Source organism: Pinus tabuliformis, chromosome 8, assembly GCF_031772625.1.
Source record: "Pinus tabuliformis cultivar Carrire ecotype Pingquan chromosome 8, CPIR1, whole genome shotgun sequence".
NCBI lineage: Eukaryota > Viridiplantae > Streptophyta > Pinopsida > Pinales > Pinaceae > Pinus > Pinus tabuliformis.
In genome coordinates this window covers 1426636391-1426658321 of record NC_142294.1, presented here as the reverse complement: position 1 = coordinate 1426658321, position 21931 = coordinate 1426636391, and the positions used below count along the sequence as shown (strand labels likewise).

The 21931-nt window shown below is 34.7% G+C and overlaps 1 protein-coding gene across 1 annotated transcript; it reads left to right on the top strand.

Annotated features, from left to right (window-relative positions):
* The first annotated feature begins 7271 nt into the window (after positions 1–7271).
* Positions 7272–7781, top strand: LOC149240987 (pathogenesis-related protein PR-1-like). The gene has a single exon (XM_089370398.1). It carries the CDS (start codon positions 7272–7274, stop codon positions 7779–7781), a length of 510 nt encoding a protein of 169 aa, XP_089226524.1.
* Positions 7782–21931: the final 14150 nt, after the last annotated feature.

The window sequence follows — 21931 nt, the reverse complement described above, 5'->3', positions numbered from 1 at the left end:
GGCTCTGGTCTCGAAGGACGAGTCTCACGGATGGGCGGCTAAATAGTTATGCACAGGCTTGCGTGCAGGTGATCTACTAAGGGACTTAAGGGCTGGCCGAGGCCAGGTAAGTAAGACTGAAACCCTCAAATCTCTGCAAGTATCTGCAAGTCATTTAAGTTAAACCCTATAAATATCTGTAATGCATAGGAGATAATTGTTGCTTAAAAATATCATTGCTACTTCCTAATTGCACACTAGCTGGATAGCAGATGTTAGTCTTTAAGTATAGGAGCCTGCGCCTTGTTCCAGACAGAGACCCGAACGGTTAAGCTTCGGTCTCACTGCCAAATGACAGGAGCAAGGGTAAGAATAAAACCCTGGTTGTAGCAGACCGATCGCAACACTACTATTCCGAGTAGTTGGGAAAAGCAGAGAGAGAATCTTGCCGAATTACAAGTTACAGGTATGAAAAACAAGGAAGTGAGACAATAATCTCCATAACTCAATTCTATTACTAGGAAAGATCAGTGGTCTTTCGAGTGTGGCATTAAACTCATGATATAGAATAATTATAGAAAGGGTAAGGGGAGACAAGCCCTCCGAGTCGGGCAACCCCTGCAATACAAGACAACCCTGCAATGAGATTTTAATAAAGAAGTAACTAACATATAGTGAATACTGGGAGTGCCTCGGTACACCTCTGCAAACTGCGACCCCACAGAACGTGTATCAAAGAATAATGTGTTAACAATACCAAGATTAATGTGATAATAATACGAATGCTGATGTGTTAACAGTATCAATGTATAATGCATTAACAAACAGAACCCCGAACATAAAACCCAGCAGCATTAGGCTGTCATCCGCGGGGTTAAAGTAACAGCAAATGGTAAAGTAACTGAACTATAAACCAGAGAAATACATTTGGCTCTTGGTAAGAGCGGAATTTCAGACCATTCCCGTCCACAGAGTAAGCATAGGGCCGGACAACCGAGGCCGCATACTCTGCCAGTGGGACAGCCATAGAATATCCATGCAAGAACCGTAACGGGAGTTGCGACTTCATGCATTAGAATGTACATAAAACTTCTACCATGTATCAAAAGCATAACCATAGTATAAATATTAACCAGAACATTATATGGAAAGTTTACACAGCCTTTGGCCAACATAACCATATCATTCTTGACGCAAAAGAACTCTCCTATCCGACATGAAACACTGGTGGAGATTTAAAGTCAATTGATAAAAAAACCATACGGTCGTAACAGTTCACAATAAAGAAAACCAACAGGGTTTGTAGCCCCAATATCTGTAACATATCATTAGAAAAGGAATTAAAAAAAAAAGGGCCTGAAGCCCCAACATCTGTAAACCACACGGCCGTGGCCGGAGTACCATTCGATATACAACATTAACATAACAGTTCAAATTACAAATGGTTAAAATGCGAATACAGTTTCCACTTTCTGGAGGAATCTCTAGCCTTAACCACGGAAAGCGCCAGGGTTTCGACGGAACCCATGGCCAGCACAAGGGTAGGCTCAGAATAGTACAGTGGGGAGCCTCCCGTTGCCACCTGCGACCAACCACGGTGAGGTAAGGTTGGGCTACGGCTCGGCGCAGGGGAGACCCTCTGCGGGTAGACCAAATAAAGAGTAAGAAATGTAACCCAAATCGCATACCGTGCAACCGGGAGAAACGCACCTGGTATAGAGCCGGGAGCACCATAGCCTTCGAAGGAGGGCCTCCTCATCTGAACGAACTCCGAACCGGTTCTACTGCATGCACACACCATGGCAAGGAACAATTAGCACCGCCACATGAAGGAAGATAATCATCTACCCGAAAGCAAAAGAACAACAGAAAAAAAAGAGTCGGTAGGTTACAATCCGTGACATACCTCCAGAGTTCAGTAGTATATGTTTATATATAATGAACAGACGGATGATCGGCGCAAGATTACTCGCTCGGCGGAGGAACGAGCGCTCAGCGCATGAGGAATTTACCAGAAGAGCTCAGACTGGAACGAGGTGGCGCGGAGCAGAGCAAAGGGGCGCCGAGCTTCACAATAACCCGATTAATCGAGAAGGGCAAGTCATATACCATCCAAACCTCGGCTATGACATCTGGAGGCGTCTCCGCCCTCGGATCCATCCCGGGCCATCCACACCCTTGATCATGGCGGTAAAGAGTTAGGCGGGGACTTAACGCCAGCCCACTCCCTTCACGTGATCGAGCCGGCGTGTTTAATGCCGTGCCCACCTGTCACTACAATGGAATGCCAGCGGATGCCTCGGGTTGTCAACTCTGATAACACCCAAGGTTCATATGGCGGCCCAATTTTAATAAAGCAATCAACCAAATCGCTCAAGGGTCCTTGCCACCCTAGGTTTATGAAAACCATAATCGTTGATAAATTAATTTCCCAATTTGTGTAAACAATATATGTTCATATACATTACAACATATAAATCCATATGTGGGTAAGTCAACGAACAGTGAGGCGTTCGTACCAGAAACCATAATGAGCAATAGAATATTAAATACGATTAATAATAATTTTTTTTTTTTTTTTTTTTCGGGTACGTGACACTAAAATATTTAACAAAATAATGCATTTCATATCAAATTATTATTATTATTATTATTATAACACAAATAATAATCATTTTTTGAATAAAAGATTCATCTTCTACTAAATATTTATATTCTACTTTTATTAGTTTAGTTATATGAATTAAATAATTGATACACTTTAATAGGTTTAGGACTCTAATACAAGAAATAATGAAAATTGTGTTAATAAAATCGGCAAGAATTTAAATCTTAATATTAAAAGTCACTTTTCATCATATAAAAAAAAAAAAAATTAATAATACAAATAATTACAGATCCCCATTTCTAAAATACAAGTGATTTAATAAAATTAATCACAAACATTCATTAAACTATGATCATAAAGACGCTTTTTTTAATTAAATATCAGACATACACACATGATATTTATAGTAAAAGTTCTCTAAAATCTAAGATACTCATTTCAATATAAATATACTTATTGACCTAACTAGAATTATTAAAAACTAAAATAAACTTGCAACATTAAATTCTATGCAAAAGAGGATAGAAAAATTCCACAATATTACTAATTATATTGCTTTATTAGAATTATAATTTTACAATAATTACAAATTATATTTTTTAAATTTTAATATTTAATTTATATTTTTTTAATAATTATAAATTTTAATTATTTTATGTAAACTATAACGGGACCATAAACTAAAAATTCATATTTATATCAAAATTTTCATGCATTTTATTCATTTTATAATATTCACCAATATTATTTCAACTATGTAAATTACAATATTATATAATATTGTTATTGTGCATCTAAATATACAAATATATATAACTAACTATGCAAATTACAATATTATATAATATCATTATTGTGCATCTAAATATAGAAATATATATATAATTTATTGGTTAAAGTTTTAATTTATACCAATTATAATAGTCCTCGTAATTTCATAATTATATCCATATTGTTATGTATTTTATTAATTTATATATTTCCCATATTATTTCATAGCTATCCTATCTAAATTACAATGTTATATAATATTATTGTGTTTATATATATATATATATATTATTTTTTACTTTTATTATATTTTTTATTAATATATAATTAAATTAATATTAATATTAATATTAATATTATGTTAACTTTTAATTTTATAAATATTTATTTTTAGAAGATGTTTATTTAACTTTTTAAATGTAAAATAAATATGAATATGTCAATCCTGGTTTCATAATGAAGATGGTGGACGCACCTAAAAATTAGAGTTGTAGCGGTCCAAAAAAAATCCTATATCACATTCCTACGAAAACAGCCGAATTACTAATTCCTTTGGAAAAAAATAATAAAAAAAGCTAAATAAAAATAAATAAAATATAAGACAAAAAAAATTCCGGTGAAAAAAGCATGTCTAACTTATATTCATATGAATTTTTTACTTAAGACTTTTTTTAAACAATGGGTTATAATTAAACATATTATTATTATTAAAATATTTAAATATAATAAAATATTTAAATATAGTTTTTAAATAATAATAAATATAATAAAATATTTAAATATAGTTTTTATTTGATTTTGTTTTAGTAAAAAAGTTATATATATAGAATTTGGAAATGATGAAATTACATTATAGTCTTAGGTTATAATTAAACATATTATTATTAATAAAATATATAAATATAATTTTTAATTTTGTTTTAATAAAAATGTTATATATATAGGAGCGCTCGCTGTTGAAATGGAGCAGGTAGGACAATACGGCTAGCAGCTGTGTTTCTGTAGCATAATGATGCAGCTAGTTGTACAATACAAGTACACGTCCCTCTACACAAGGTAGGCTCACCTTATACCCTCCATACTATCACCGTAACTAGGGTTTTACCGTTTTACTGTGCCCGTTTTTTACCTGCTCCGCGGTTGACGCATAGACCTCTGGCTACCATCGCCCATTTCTCCTAGCTGCTCTCTCCCTTGACAGTTACCACAGGCAGCTGGCATTTCGAGTTAACTGACAGAGATGGAACTCGATTTGGTGGATTACTCGGAAGAAACGCTAGTGGAGGTTTTTATTTGGACGACCCCGCATTCGTATAGCAGCGAACTGAACGAGACCATCTCCGGACTCCCCTCTCTCTCTGGCCCATCTGACCACCCGGTGATGCTACCGGACAACCCTCCAACCTGGCCGTCCCTTTCCACTCCTCTGCCATCTCCATCATCTCTAGGGTTTGCAACGGGTTGTCTTAACCCTAACCCTCCGATTCCTAGCCCTGGTTATACCTCCTATCCCCCACAGTCTGGTTATCCCCCTGCTTCACCCATTCCATCTTCCTCAACAGTCCCCCTGATTACGCCGCGCAGATCTTTTCCCCCATCTGACAGTTTTACTAATATCCCCCTTTTATTGGATGCCGTCCCTGTCGACCCATCCCTTCCCCTCGTGAACCCTCTTGAACTTGAGCACAGCTCTGACCGTCAGGAAGACCTTGCCGCTGAAGCGAAGCCTCGCAAGAAAACCAGATGCTTTAGGACTAAAGATGTTGATACCTTTCTCAGGTTCAAAGAGGACATCCAATTAGGTGATACAATGGATTTTGCAGATAGGGTTTTAGTCGGAAGAATTCGGGGATAGAACTACACGGCGACTCGCTTAAAAATATGGGTCACAGAGGTTAGGGGACATCATTTAGCCAACCTGCCCATAGTACAAAGCTTCGTGAAGGGGTGGTTTTCCTTACATTTCTCCAGGCCAGATCACACGAATTGGGTCCTATCATCATACTCGCACTTCGAGCATGCCCTTATCCTCCTGAAGCGATGGTCACCGTTCTTTGACCCAGATTCAGAGCAGATAGGCGTTGGCCCGATCTGGATCAGACTGCCAGTGCTCCCGTTACACTTCTCGTCAGAAGAAATTTTCCGCTGCATTAGGAACTCACTTGGCACATACATGGAATTTGATAAATCCTATTTATCCACTGGCATGATGGCTTTCAATAGGATTCTGGTGGATATGGACACCAGGGGAAGTTTACAGGAATATATTATCATACAATGGAGAACATACACTCGAAAGCAGCCACTGGACTATGAAGGTATACTCTACAAAATTCGTAGGTGACACAAGGTCGGACACGTATACAAGGATTTCCCCCTGATCAACAAGAGGGGCCATCAATCGGCGGAAAAAGACTAGGATGCTTGCACTCTTCAGGGTCATCCTTAACCAGCTATGGAAGTGGAAGAAAAACCACAACAAATCCCGGTAGATGCAGACAAGGCACACGAGAAAGAAACAAGGAAAAAGCATGGGAAAGCTCCACTCTGGCCTCCCTCCCCACCTCTAACAAGAGATCAGGCGGCTATAGGGGACGCTTATTCCACGGGGAGCGCAACTCAGCTGCTGATCACTTATCCAAGGAAGCAGCGCTCAGGGATGACGATACTTGGTTGATATGGGAGGAAAATGATGGTGCTCTACCAGCACTACCACAAACCTTTCATAGACCCAGAATCTATTTGAAGCATCATTACAAGGGATAGGATTTTTGAAATTACCTTTTTGCTTATATTGTAAATATTTATATAGAATTTTTTTTATAGCACTATATCCTCTCTGCCAAGAGGCTAGTAGCTCTCTATTTTTGTTCGTTCTCAATTAGTTGGCTCCATACATGGAGAAATGCACAAAAATTTTCATATTTTTTGAACAAGCAATACCTCACTTAAATAATACTCAACATATACAAAATGTAATTTTCTCCTTTAATAAAAACTACGAATATTTTTCACAGAAATATATATATATATTTGGTAATAATGAAACTATATTATAATCATGTGTAAAAATTATATCTAAGAACAAAAATTGAACTAGTAATTTAAGATCTAAAAATGCCTTAACATAATATCCACTATTAAATAATTAATTAAAATGTAAATAAATTAATATTAAAAAAAATTACCACGTTAAAAGAAAATAATTTTTCATTTAAGAGTTATTTATATGAGAATATTTTATTACAGACGTTTATGTTATTCTGAGTAAATGTTTTAATAAATTTTTATTACTTTTAAAGCACTAAAATACCTTATGTTCATTTATAAAACCTAGCGAAGCACGTTATCAATTACTTACCGAATGATAACTTAATGATAGCTAAGTTGCCTGTTGGCCGAGGTCGACCTGCGTTTTGTGATTCCTTCGCAAATGGTAGACGCGGCCCATGTCAGGGCACTGCGCGTCTGACAGGGTGTGTCCATTGGCCAAAGTCAAACAACGACGCATGCGTTCTCATCTCGTTCATAGTTTGGGCTTTACTAGACGTGCATAATGAGCAAAATATGTTCCCGCCGGCTCTTGTCGGAATTTCCAAACAAAAAATATTATGACCGGCTGTCTTTATACCTTATATTTTGCTGTTGGGAGGATCTGATGTCTGCGATAGGTTATCCCCGGTTACGTTTGCGCCAACATCTACTATTTCTTGACTCCTTCCTTCTTATAACGAATCTCTCCTGCTTTTCTGTTAATTGTGTTCATAAACAGTATATAAACAAGCTAACTGTGGGCCGATCTAAAGCATTTTCTTTAGCCACCTAGCGAACTGTTTTCTCGGCAATTTGGGAAACAGTATCGAGGCTACATCTGTCGAGTATTAGCGGCTACCTTGTTATTCTTGCCATAAAAATGAGGCAGCCATCGTGTCTTCTGGTTGTAGTAGCTTTATTGAGCGTTGCAATCTGCTACTTACAGATGGTTGCGGAAGCAGGTGCGAACATTAGTGAAACCATTCAAGGATTTCTGGTCCCGCAGAACGAGGCGAGAAACCAAGTGGGAGTCCCTCCACTCAAATGGGATGTGAAGCTTGCAACGTATGCTCGTGTTTACGCCAGGGAAAGAAGAGGTGATTGCCTCCTTCAGCATTCCGAGGGTCCATTCGGGGAGAACATCTTCTGGGGGAGTGGCAGAGGTTGGAACGCTACAGAGGCAGTCGGCGCATGGGTGGATGAAAAAAAGTGGTATAACTATGCAAATAATAGTTGCAGCTCTGGTCAAGACTGCACGCACTACACTCAGATTGTTTGGAGAACAACAACCAACGTTGGATGCGCCGTCATAAAATGTAACAGCGGTGACACGTTCATCACATGCAATTACTACCCTCCTGGAAACTATGTTGGAGCGAGACCATACTGAAACATTGGCGCCTTCTATTTAACATTTATTCGCCGGTTTGGATTTCCTGGTTCCTCCATATTCTTAGTATAATACTGGATACGGATTTCATTCTTTCATACCACCATTTGCATTTCTTTCTCAGGACCATTTGTATTGATTATCATATTCTTCTTCTTCTTCCAATACATATGTATATTTCATTATTTAAATGTGATCATACACAAGCTTGTCGGATGGTTATATTGATTGAACAAGTTGCTGGAGTCTCATATTTTTCAGAGTGCCATAATTTTCCCGTGCAAAGGTCGTTGTCAATACAATCCACAGAAAATGACCATAAGCGAGCCTCCTCTATTTTTATTAGTTTTCCTTAAATTTGATGAAGTTACAACGAATAAAGCGATGGCAGTTATAAGCAACCATCCAGATAAAGCAATGTCAGTTATAAGCGGCCTTTAAAATAAAGCAAGCTAAGCGGTGCTTGTCGAAGAATGGCGCAAGGAGCATAAAAAAATTGAATGACTTAATCCGAACCTGACCTAAATAAACTGTGGTCGTGGAGGATTGAGATAAAAATTGGCTATGACACCAGGTATTTAACCCATCGATGGGTGCGAAATAAATTATAAATTTAAGTTTGATTTAGTTTCAATGAGTTTTGGTGGTTATATATATGTGTGCTTTTGAGATAATTTTAGTATTGAGACTCTATCATTTTTCTATCTTATACTAAATTTAACACAAACTCACAATAATTATTCATTCAACATTAATGCTATTATAATCGAAAAAATAACAAAATTTTAATCTAACGAATCATAAATTCAATGGAAATACTATGAATGTCATATAAATTATATCAATATAAACAGAATTAAATCTTTATTCTAAGGAGACGCCATGCCATACGTCCATAATATGCACAATTCCTAGGGTTGAAATCTGATCTTACGGGGCCAATTTAAAATGGTATGGAATTTTTTTAACGGGTGTTCCTTTGTTAATTGTTTAGCCGTGTTAAAATAATGCACGGGTTTGCCTTTATTGCTGTTCACGTCTATGTGGCAAGATGCTTGAGGGATCCGCCAATTGGCATGACACAGGTATAAGTATTTTCAATGAAATATTAGTTCTCAAGGGTCTCTAACATCTTCGTATTCAATTTTCAACGTACCGTAAAAGAAGTTCAATAATTATGGTGAAAGACGAATTTATTTAGGAATAACGCTTATTTATTTATTTATTAAGTAGATAGTTGAAGGAATATTTCTAGTAATCTATAAAAATAGGTATTTGAAATCTATTTTTCACTTAATTTTTTTTTTAATATAACTAGCATAATCATATTAGTAAATGTAGTTGATATACGAGTGTAACTATAATTATTATGACTAGTAGTTGCAAAGGAAAAATCCTAAAGTATAAATTTGAGAATAATTGTGACATATAGAAGATCATTCAATACAAAAATTAGTAAACAAATTGTCATTCAAAGATAAAAGATAAAGAGATATCACTTACATTATGTGAAATTTAATTTACAGATTATGTAACTTTCCACACTGATTGCCTCAATTTTCAAAGATACTCTTCCAAGTTCCAATAGCAAATATTTGATCAAAAAATGCTCTTTTTCAATATGGAACTGTCTCACTTGATCAAAAGCTTACACTCTTTTACTACTTGCTCTTAAGGTGATTGGATTTGTGTTTTTTTGTCCTTTCTCAACTTCTTTTGGACATTTGGAGTGACACAAAAGGTTTATTCATTTTTTTTTCTAAAATGACAAATTCCAAAAAATTATCCACTATATTATAACAATTATGCACACTTACCCAACAATCACCAAAGACATTTCCATTACAACAATCCATAGAAGGCATTGTGATAGATGGGGTTTTATCAATCAACCAAAGAAAGATCATCTCTTCTCTAAATGATATTTATTTTACGAGTTAGAAATCTAAAACTACAATTGTTAAATCAATAAATCTGCAAAGGTTTTGTTAAAATCCTTTCTTATCTCCTTCCTTGAAAGAATAAGGTATAACAAGGAAAAAAAAAACCTATTTTCTTATATAAACATTCTAAAGCCATTTAGCCAAACTTATGATATTTGAAGGACAATATCTTTTTTCATAGACATACAAGGACATTCTAAATCCATTTAGTCAAAGTTATGATATTTACATAACAGTAACCTAGCTAAATATTAAGTAATAACATGTTGAAATATATAAAATTGATTCGTTCTTTATTGAAAGAAATCAAAAGTAAATGAATATATAACGTGGACCTAGTCTCACTTATAAAGTTGAATGTGTAAATTCGAAACTTACATTTCTATTAAGCTTACTATCTACTTATATAATATGAATATTTCTCTATTTAAAATAAACAAAAAACAACTACTTATATAAATAAAATATATCTTTTTAATCATTAAAATTATATCTTATATATATATTAAAAATTGAAATTTAAAAAAAAAATCAAATAATAATTTTAACAATTTCATCACATATATTTAATAATTCAAATATATAATAAACATATAAAATTTATTTATAATATTTAAGACTACAACTCTACCTCATATCATAATATCATAAGCAACACTACCTCATATAATATTAGGCCATTAAATTCCATCCCTATCAATATAAAATTTTTAAAATTCATTAAAAAAATATATTTCCATTCACATAAAACCAATTTAATTATAAAAAAAAACTTCAACATCATACCCATCAATATCCTACCCATCAATAGTCTTTTAGAACATGCAAAAAGTAGTTCCATTAACATAGACTGAAATTAAACATAAAACAAAGTATGCCATTTTTGTGCAGAAGGATAAAAATAGTTCCATTATCATCGAACGAAATTAAACATAAAAAAAAATGCATTGACAACGAGTATGCCAATTTTGTGTAGAAGCATAAAGTAATTTACCTCTTCAGGCCAATATATTTTTTTGTGTAGAAGCATAAAAAATAGTTCTATTAACATAGAACGAAATTAAACATCAAACAAGGCATCGACAACCAGTATGCCCATTTTGTGTAGAAGCATAAAAAGTAATTTACCTCTCGAGGGTGGGCAATATGTATCGTTAAATTTAACTTGGAATTTTCAAGATTTTCAAATTTGATTTTTTTTCAAAAACTTGGGTTAGAGGAGAAATAGAAATAGAAAGAAACTATAACAGGAATTAAGTCTATAGAGAAAGAAAGAAAGGCTATTTAACTTAGAGTGCAAACGTTGTGGTGGTCTAGGTGAGAGTGTAATGGATAATCATTCAAATCCAGAAACAATTTCTGCAAGCTCAGGTGGAGCTTCTTCTTGGATTTCTTTTAGAGTGTCAGTCATCTTCCTCCAAACTTGGTTATTCTACTAAATTAGAAGAATTGCTTAATTGTACCCGCAATATGACAAACCTTTCAATTGCCACGGAATCAAAAGGAATTCAAACTTTGGGTTATTTCCTTATTGTTTCCGCTTTTTCCACAAACATTATTGCGCTAACTCTTCATTATTGATCTTACCTTTCAATCTGACGGTTGTTGGTTCACCCAATCAACAAAACTAATCGGGCGATCCTCCACCATTAATTGAAACACACTTTATCGAACGATCAACAACGATATTGGACGGAGATCTTGCGTGATGTTTACCCATTCGATAAAGTGCTTTTCTCTTTCCACTCGAGTGCTACGTGTCGGTCGATTAATGGAATTGCTTAGAATTTCAAAAGACAGTTTACCACTTTTTCTTCACCCGATAAACAGCTTCATTGATAAAACCACTTTTCTTCCTTGACTAACACACGAGCTTATTGCACACAATGACCGTTAGATCTATTGGATCTATAGATCGGATGATTCTAGACTCCTTTGGGTTAACACAATTTTGTTAGGTTTTCTTTTCTCTGTTCTGCCAAACTTAACACCTCCCCTACATTTAACTTGTCTCCAACCATATTCTACGATGTTTTCAGAACATAACCAAATTATTTCAAAATGCAGAAAACGCAAGATCGAGCAATATAATACAGATTTTGCATACTCTAATTCAAAAGCAAAACTCGAAATCGATAGAACTCAGAGATATTTAGAAGGAATAAAATTCCTCTGGGATTGACCAATTATACACAAATACACAAAGATACAGTTTCTGTAACTTAATCTTATACGGCCTAATCAAACCAAATCAGTCAAAATCCCTTTACAATCATTCAGAACTTACATAAATACCATTTCATTCTAACAATCAGATCCTTAATCAATGGATCAAAACTGCCTAATATTAGACAATATCTAATATGGTTGATATTCTCCTCAAGAATCTCAATTGAATCTAAATAGCTTGAACTAATTATAAAATCACTCAATCCCTAAATTCTAGCTCAAATCCTATCTAGAAAACTTTGTAAATTGACACCTAAAGGATCTGACTCCTTTGCTTATAAACTTTTTTTGTATTTTTGGAATAAATTCGAAGCCTTTTGTCTTCAAGCCTCATGCTCCTGCATCAGACTCTTGAGGAAAAAACTCTTCATGGGCTCTTGTCCATGAGCTCTTCTAGAGAACTGCCCAACTTCTGTAGCATGGCATCTATCATCCAAGTAGTTTCAACAATTGTTTTATCCTTCCATTCGAAAAAATACTGAAAATACTCTTATCCTCTTGTCTTTTTTAACAATTTCTTGCCCAAAATCCTCTCTGGCTGCAATTCCTTTGCTATAGGTAACTGTTTTACCCAATCAATCTCTTGTTCTTCTTGATCCTCTGCTCTATCATCTGCATTTCCACTTTCATACTTATACAAATCAGCAACATTGAAAATTGGAGATATTCCAATATCAGGGGTTAATTCAATTTCAGATGCATTTGCAAAAAATTTCCTCAATACTCTGCATGGTCCAATTTTCTTAAACTTTAGCTTGTTATACTCCCTTTTTGGAAATCTTTCCTTCCTCAAGTGTGCTAAAACCAAATCTCCAACTTCAAAATTAGCTTCTGTCTTCTTCAAATCTGCTATGCTCTTGTATTTTATGTTGCTGTCCTGTAATTGATGTTTTACTTGTTCATGTATTGCTTGAATTTTTGTAGCAAAATCTTCTCCTTTAGCACTTCTCATTTTAGCTTTTCCCAAGTCTCGCAATTCATACACTCCTCTTGGGTGCATTCCATAAACTATACAGAATGGACTCTGCTTTGTACTCCTATTAGGAGAATCATTATATGCATATTCTGCCTGCGCCAATACTTGATCCCACTATTTTGGATGTTCACTTGCAAGACTTCTCGGAAGATTACCCAAGCTTATGTTTACAACTTCAGTCTGTCCATTAGTCTAAGGATGAAAAGCAGAACTAAAACTTAGTTTAGTTCCAAGCTTCTTTCACAATGTTCTCCAAAAATTTCCAACAAATTTGATGTCTCTATCTGAAACAATACTCTTAGCTAACCCATGTAATCTTACAATCTCCTTAAAAAACAGATTAGCAATGTGAGTAACATCACTCGTTTTATAACATGGAATAAAATGTGCCATTTTTGAAAATTTTTCAACCACAACATAAATTGAATCATTTCCTCTTTGAGTTTTTGGTAGACCCAAAACAAAATCCATACTTACCATATCCCAAGGTCTATCTGGAATAGGTAGTGGAACATACAAACTTGTGTTTTGACTTCTTCCCTTTGCATACTGACAGACTTTACATTTTTTCACATACTTCTCCACTTCAGACCTCATTTTCGACCAAAAATAAAACCTGTTCAACTGTTCATAAGTCTTGTCTGCGCCAAAATTTCCTCCAAGTCATCCACTATGTTTCTCCTTGATGAAATTCTCCCTCATAGAAAAACTTGGTATGCACAGTTGATTTCTTTTAAACAACAATACTTCTTATAAGAAATAATCTAGCCACTTACTTCTTTCTAACAAAATACGATTTTTACAACCTTCAAATACCTCTTTAAAAATCTAAGTCTTTCTCATACAATTCCTTAAGAAAATAAAAAGCCAACACTTGAATTTGACTTTCTTGCACTAGAATGTTTCTCATGCTTAAGGCATCTGCTACTTTGTTTGATTGGCTAGTTATATGCTTCAATATAAAATTAAAACTTTGAACATACTCTACCCATTTTGCATCTTTCTAACTAAGCTTCGGCTGTTGCATAGTGTACTGTAATGCATGGTTGTCTGAATAAAGTATAAACTCTTTAGACATCAGATAATGTCTCCAATTCTTCAATGACTACACAATTGCATAAAACTCCTTATCAAAATAAGAATATTTCCTCTTTGATTCATTTAGTTTCTCACTAAAATAAGCTACTGGTTTGTCTTCCTCACTTAAAACAGCTCCAATGGCTTCTCCACTGGCATCACACTTCACTTGGAAAGGTTTGTTAAAATCAGGCAAAATCAAAGTAGGTTTTGTAGTGATCTTCCCTTTCAAAAACTGGAAGTTCCTCTCTCCTTCAACAGTCCATTTAAATGGTTGTTTATCTTTCTTTATAGTGTCGATAATAGAAGTATTGATCTTACTGAAATTCCTTATGTATTTTCTTTAAAAACTAGCAACACTTTGAAAATTTCTTACCTCAAAAACACTTTTTCGTGAAGGCCACTCTATGACTGCCTTTATCTTCTCTGGACATCTTCAATCCATCAACAGAAACAACAAAGCCCAAATATACCAATTCTTCCTTCATGAATGAACATTTCTTTAAATTTGTGAGTAACTTTTCTTGTTGTAGCCTGTGTAAGACATAATTTAGATGCTTCATATGCTCCTTCTTAGATCTGTTGTAAACTAATATATCGTCCAGATATACTATTACAAATTTACTAATAAATTCCTTCAGAACATCATTCATAAGTCTCGTAAATGTACTAGGAGCATTTGATAACCCAAAAGGCATTACCATCAATTCATACAATCATTGATTTCTCTTAAAAGCAGTTTTCCATTCATCTCCTTCTCTAATCCTTATTTGATGATACCCACTCTTTAAATCCAACTTTGTAAAATATCTTGCTCCACTCAAACAATCCATCAAATCTTCAATTCTAGGTAAAGGAAATCTGTACCTAATTTTTATTTTATTGGTTGCTCTTGAATCATTGCACATTCTCCAGCCACCATCCTTCTTTGGACTCAACATTATTGGTATTGCACAAGGACTCAAACTCTCTCTAATCAGTCCTGTATCTAACAGTTCCTGAACCTGTTTTCTGACTTCTTCATTTTTTGTGGGAGTCATGTTGTAAGCTTCTTTATTTGGTAGATTTGCTCCTGGAATCAAATCTATATGATGGCTAATATTTCTAATGGGTGGTAACTCATTAGGAAAATCATCTACAACGATATCACAATAATTTTCCAGTATTATTAGCCTCACTCTCTTAAAAACAATTATAAATCCAAATTAAATTATTAATTAAATTAAATCATGAGAGTTAGTTTCTCAAACTAAGGAGTTTAGTTAAGAGGAGAGATTCTCTCCAACTAGTTCTCCTAAATTAGTGTGTAAGTTGAGAAAATGTCTCAACCAAGTGAGTCTAAGATAGATGCACTATCTTAAGATCACTTGCTCAAGTATTTAAATGTATTATTAAATTATTCGAATAAAAGAAAGAGAGATTTACATGAGCATGAGAGACCACATGATGGCTCTCTACCTTTTCCACCAGTTTGTCTGGTTTCTATATTTCTGAGTATTTGATTTTATGTGTGTGAGTATTTGATTTTAGTGTGTTATGGCTGTGTGAAACTCCAACATGTGGTATCAGAGTGGTTGTTTTATTTGAGCATCTAGGAAGCCGCCTCTTGAAATTGAAGAAAACCGGTGAAATTCCTCGTCACAATTTCCTAAGCGTAATCATCTCAAGTTTGGTGGGGCCGAAATTATTTGTATTCAGAGCACTGAGTACATTTCTTTTAGTGAGCCAGTAGAAATTACTTTTTATATTGAGAGCCTTTGCTTGTTATAGGTCGAGTGACAATTGAAGGGGCACGTACAACGAGTCAGAAGGAAATTTACAGTGTTGTGCCTTAAGTGAAGTGTGATTTGGATATAAATCAAGTCCATCGAAATTTATTGTTTGAGTTGCCCTTGCAATTTGTTGGGTCAACGGGGGCTCAGAAATCAAATGTCTCTGTACAAATCCACACGTGAGGTAAGAATCTTGGGTACCTAATCCAAGAAGTATGGTCCACATAAGACCGTTGTTGGGTGCTCCGGAGAACATGATACACAGATGGCCGATTAGAGCCCGAGCCATTGTTCTGTCTGATAAACAATGAAAACAACCTGATTTCCTGATCAACACTTTAACAAATTTGACCGCGCCTCAAATTTTAACTAGTTGCATGACGCATATGGAGTTGAGCAATTAACATACATAGGCATTTTAATTGATGTAGAGCAACTATGGTACATTGGTAATGCACTGATCGAGTAGCTGAAGCAGAACATGTAGCTGTACATGGCATGTGACAGGATATTTTTGTTGGAATATCATCGTAAGAGAGACAAGATCAGTTTAGGAAGCCGCATTTGTTCAATCTTAGGGCGGCCAATTGCTATACGTGGTTCATCGTCGAGTGCACATTCAGATGTCATTCAAGAACATTGAAACTAGCTGTCAGTGAAGTCCAGACGCAAATTGTAATCGCCAGCGGTGTCACATTTTTTTTGTAATCACTTTGCTAAGGTGATTGATGATCATGTAGACCGAGATACTCTTTCCTGTACCTGGGGTACCTTGAATGACCAAGACTGCTCAGTGTCTATTTAATCCTAAGGCAATGGCTATTTTTTGAGAATCGTCAAAGAAATTTTTTGTAGAATTTCACCCAAAGCCTCTTCTGCATCATTTTGCAAAATATTTTGTGCAGGCCTATAGATATCTTGACCTGCTTCAAAAAGAGTAGTGACAACAGCCGCTGTAGGACTCTTCTTTTTCAAACCTTCTTTTTGAAGAAGTATTAGAGCCTCACAATTACGCTCATAAGTAATTGCATCTGCCAAGCCATGAATTCGATCAATTCTCAACGACTGCCAATAGATCTTAGATGAAGAGAATTTTGCGTATAGAGTTGAGAGAGACACAATATTCATAGAGAGCATGAAGAGAAGGAATATGTTTGTGTTTTATTGCTGCAGATGAGAGATATGAGTGTTTTAAAAAAAAAAGTGTAGATATGTTGAGATTGACAATCTATTGTCTAAAGTTAGAGTTTCCAAAAGATTCAAGGAGTGTAGAATTTTCATTTTTTGCGCAATTTATTTCATGATGAAGGAAGGTGAAAATTTATGTACTTCAATATTTAATAAAGACATAATTTTTGTGGTGCTTGTCTCCTAGATCTGCTCGAAATTGAATAAGGGGATCTTAGGAACGCTGTGTGTATGACTTGTGTCGATTTTGTAAAACGCACTTTTTCTTATGCTTCAACAAAACAACTACATGCACATAAGAAAAGTTTACATCTACAAGTCATCAATCAAGCTCCTGAAATTAAAGCTCCCATAACCAATTAAGTTCATAAGCACAAAGCGTCACATCATCGACTTGATAAAAGCTGCTACAACATTTCACATTATTTAACCAAAGAAATCAAGTTAAGGACGCTACAAAATCAAGCATCTCCAGTCAAGACATTTCTGCATCAACATCCAATCAAGTTGTCATCTACATCAACAATTTTTTTTTTGTAGCAATTCAACAACAATTTTTTTGAAATTGCACATGGGCCATTTCTTTAAAAAGCTCAATACAAAACTGTAACTTGCAAATCATAATTTGTAAGTTGAATTGTAATCAAAGTCAAATTCACTTGAATTGTAAGGGTGAATTTTCGGTTGTAACCAACACCCTCATGTGATTTGTTACAGTGCATACATTAAGTCAAGTCAGTTGTCACTTGAACATTTATCATTTGGGTGCATTTTCGACAGTGTTCGACACCCTTCCTTTTTTTAAAATCAGCAGATTTAGTGAGTAAATTTAAGAAATCACAAAGTGTCATTCAAACAATCAAAGAAAGCGAGTGTGTCATTCAAACAACCAAGAAAGCAAGCGTGTCAAGTAACCAAATCAAGTGCAACAGTTCAACGCACCACAAGTGAGCCTGTGTAAAGTTCATTACAGCATTCATAAAGTTCCTTTCAAGCAAATTCGTTGTCATCAAGTGAGCATCAAGTCAATAATTCAAGCAAGTGTTTAAAGCATTAGCAATAAAAAAACAGTACAAGTGAGCCTATCATTTCAGTCATCAACTCAAGTGTGCAATTTTCAAGCATGACTTCTACAAGCGAGCTTGACTTCAAAGTAAGCAAGCCAACATGGCAACACATATTCAACTATCCCAAATTCTTCACAATTTAACATTATCATCAGCCGACGATATGGTACAAATCAACAAAGCAGCTCTTGCTGGCATTCCAGTGCATATTCGACATGCACATGAAACAATTGAGTTCCTTAAACTAGAGTCACAACTACAAAGAGATGAGTTGCAACAGAAGAGTGCTTCTTCCAAGTCATTCAACCCTACAGATGAAGATAAAGATGTTGATTCCAAATCACTCATGCAAACAACTTCAAGTGTCGAAGTTTTTCATGATCAAATTCAACTTTCTTCCAAACCCATCATCAAGCCATGGGAAGAAATTCAAAGTAATCAAAATCGATGCGGCTTAGGATATGTCGAAGATGACGACAACTTACATATCCCTGATTATTCACAGCCCATTCGGTTCATCACTGCCAGATTACTTGAACATATCACCTCAGCAAGTTCTCCGCAAGTTGCAGACAGACATCAGTGCACACAAACTGAAAGTGCAAACAAAGAGAAATGCATGCAAACTATAGTTGTAGACAAACTGAAATGTTCTCATTGTCAAAGAACTAGTCATCTAGAAGATCAGTGTTTTGATCTCCATTTTTGTCACCATTGTGGCAAGAAGAATCATTCATCAACAAAATGCAGCAAACAATGATAGTTAGCCAGATTGAAGATAAATTATTCATGGATTGATCCCTGGGAATGGTCATCCACAGCTAGAAGATTGTACAAGTTTTACAATCGAATTCACTCACACATATTGTAGCCAACAGCCAAATGAAGATGGTACTCTCGTGTAGTTTAATGGGGGAGTACAACAGTGAAACTCTCCTACACCTAGAGGGGGCAAGTTTAGAATTCAGATATAATTTGAAGAAGATTGTCTCTTCTTTCAGCTGACAAAGGGGGGAAAATGTGAATGAAATTGACAAGTGGTTGTCAAACTGAAAGTCTTGACAACCTCAGCGAAGCAGCCAGTGGGCATCTTCATCAGCCAGTGGGTATTTTTCATCAGTAATGAGCATCAGCAAATTCGCCAGTGGGCGACCAACAACAAAGCAGCAGTGAGCAGCTTTCATCATAACAAAAGCAACATTGAGTTGTTTTTCGACATCTTCAGTCAACATCTTCAACCAGTGGGCCATCTTCATCAGCAAATACGCCAGTGGGCATTCATCAAATTGTGTCAGTGGACACCGGATGCTGTTTTCAACCAAGGAACAGTTGGATCCTTTTACAGCTTGGCACATGATGAAGTTGTCAAGCATCATTTAGAGATGAATCATTCATGCAACTAACTCATTGTCTCTTCATATTGTAGTTTCTTCAACATCTAGATTTGGCAGTTTTTTGAGGCAAATGATTTTTTAGGGGCAACTTGAGAACTTGGAAGATGGTTCCTTGTTCTTTTTGGATTTATAATTGAGGGGGTGAATGTTAGCCTCACTCTCTTAAAAACAATTATAAATGCAAATTAAATTATTAATTAAATTAAATCATGAGAGTTAGTTTCTCAAACTAAGAAGTTTAGTTAGGAGGAGATATTCTCTCGAACTAGTTCTCCTAAATTAGTGTGTAAGTTGAGAAAATTTCTCAACCAAGTGAGTCTAAGATAGACGCACTATCTTAAAACCACTTGCTCATGTATTTAAATGTATTATTAATTATTCGAATAAAAAAAAGAGATATTTACATGAGCATGAGAGACCACATGATGGCTCTCTGCCTTTTCCGCCAGTTTGTCTAGTTTCTATATTTCTGAGTATTTGATTTTATGTGTGTGAGTATTTTATTTTAGTGTGTTATGGCTGTGTGAAATTCCAACAAGCATTTCTTGAATTTCAATTGGCAAATAAGAAATGTTAGTGGAAGCAATTATTACCTTGACTTTGCAAAAAATTTACCTCATCCTCTTCAATCTGTTGCAAGTACACTTTTCCACTTAACAATAGAGTCTTTGAATCATATTTTCTTGATGTATTCTCTTATTCCATAGGCAAAAATGTATGATTGACTCCATCTTTACCAAATTTGTATGTGTTCTTCTTCCCATCATGCATAGGTCCTCTGTCATACTGCCAAGGTCTACCGAACAATATGTGACACACATCCATAGGCATCACATAACACAGAATTTTGTCTCTCTACTTTCCCAGCTGAAACTCCACCTCACACTGTTCATTTACTAACAACTGATGTCCTTTTTGAAGCCATGGCACCTTGTAAGGTTTTGGATGTTTCCTTGTCTTCAATTTCAACTTCTCCACTACTTCTGTAGAGACCAAATTATCAGTGCCTCCACTATCAATTATCATTTGACAGCATTTTCCTTGAACTTTGCATACTGTCCTGATCAAAGTATTTCTCTGTGCTGGTTCAACAACTTCCTTTTTTAGCTTTAACAAAACTTTTTTAACTACCAAAGGTTCCCCTTTCTCAGGTACATTTTCTTCTTCTGGCAATTTTGTTGTTTCCTCTTCAGTCTAAGCAACAATTGTATTTCTCTAATTTGTTCCTACGTTTTCTCGGCACTGATAGGCTCTGTGTCCAACTTGTTACATTTGTAACATCTAACTTCTCTTCCTCTACCTCTGCCTCCTCTTCCTCAGGTAAAACTCCCTCTGCCACTTGCATCACCTCCTGTGGGTGCGTACTGACTTGATCTGCTGCTAGCTCCATCTCTAGGTGTTGTAGATCTTCCTCTACCACCTTGACTTCCCCTTCCCCTTCCTTGGAAATTACTTCCCCTTCCTTTCTTAACTTCTTTTGGACATTTGGACTGACACAAAAGGTTTATTCAATTTTTTTTCTAAAATGACAAATTCCAAAAAATTATCCACTATATTATAACAGTTATGCACACTTACCCAACAATCACCAAAGACATTTCCGTTACAACAATCCATAGAAGGCATTGTGATAGATGGGGTTTTATGAATCAACCAAAGAAAGATCATCTCTTCTCTAAATGCTATTTTTTTTATGAGTTAGAAATCTAAAACTACAATTGTTAAGTCAATAAATCTACAAAGGTTTTGTCAATATCTTTTCTTATCTCCTTCCTTGAAAGGATAAGGTATAACAAGGAAAAGAAAAAAAAACCTATTTTCTCATATAGACATTCTAAACGCATTTAGCCAAACTTATGATATTTGAAGGACAAAATCTTTTTTCATATACATACAAGGACATTATAAACCCATTTAGTCAAACTTATGATATTTACATGATATTAACCTAGCTAAATATTAAGTAATAACATGTTGAAATATATAAAATTGATTCATTCTTTATTGAAAGAAATCAAAAGTAAATGAATATATATGTAAGACCTAGTCTCACTTATAGAGTTGAATGTGTAAATTCGAAACTTACCTTTCTATTAAGCTTAATATCTACTTATATAATATGAATATTTCTCTAGTTAAAATAAAGAAAAAACAATTACTTATATGAATAAAATACAATTTTTTAATCATTAAAATTATATATATATATATATATATATGAAATTGAAATTAAAAAAAAATATTCAAATAATAATTTTAACAATTTCTTCACATATATTAATAATTCAAATAATTTTTTATAATAAATATATAAAATTTATTTATAATATTTAAGACTACAACTCTACCTCATATCATAAGCAACACTACCTCATATAATATTAGGCCATTAAATTCCATCCTTATCAATATAATTTTTTTAAAATTCATTCAAAAAAATATACATTTTCATTCTATGTGTCCATATAATTTTTTTAAAATTCATTAAGAAAATATATTTCCAT

What these genes read in the sequence shown, in the direction of transcription:
- LOC149240987 (XM_089370398.1), top strand. Translation starts at nt 7,272, where the DNA reads ATGAGGCAGCCATCGTGTCTTCTGGTTGTAGTAGCTTTATTGAGCGTT.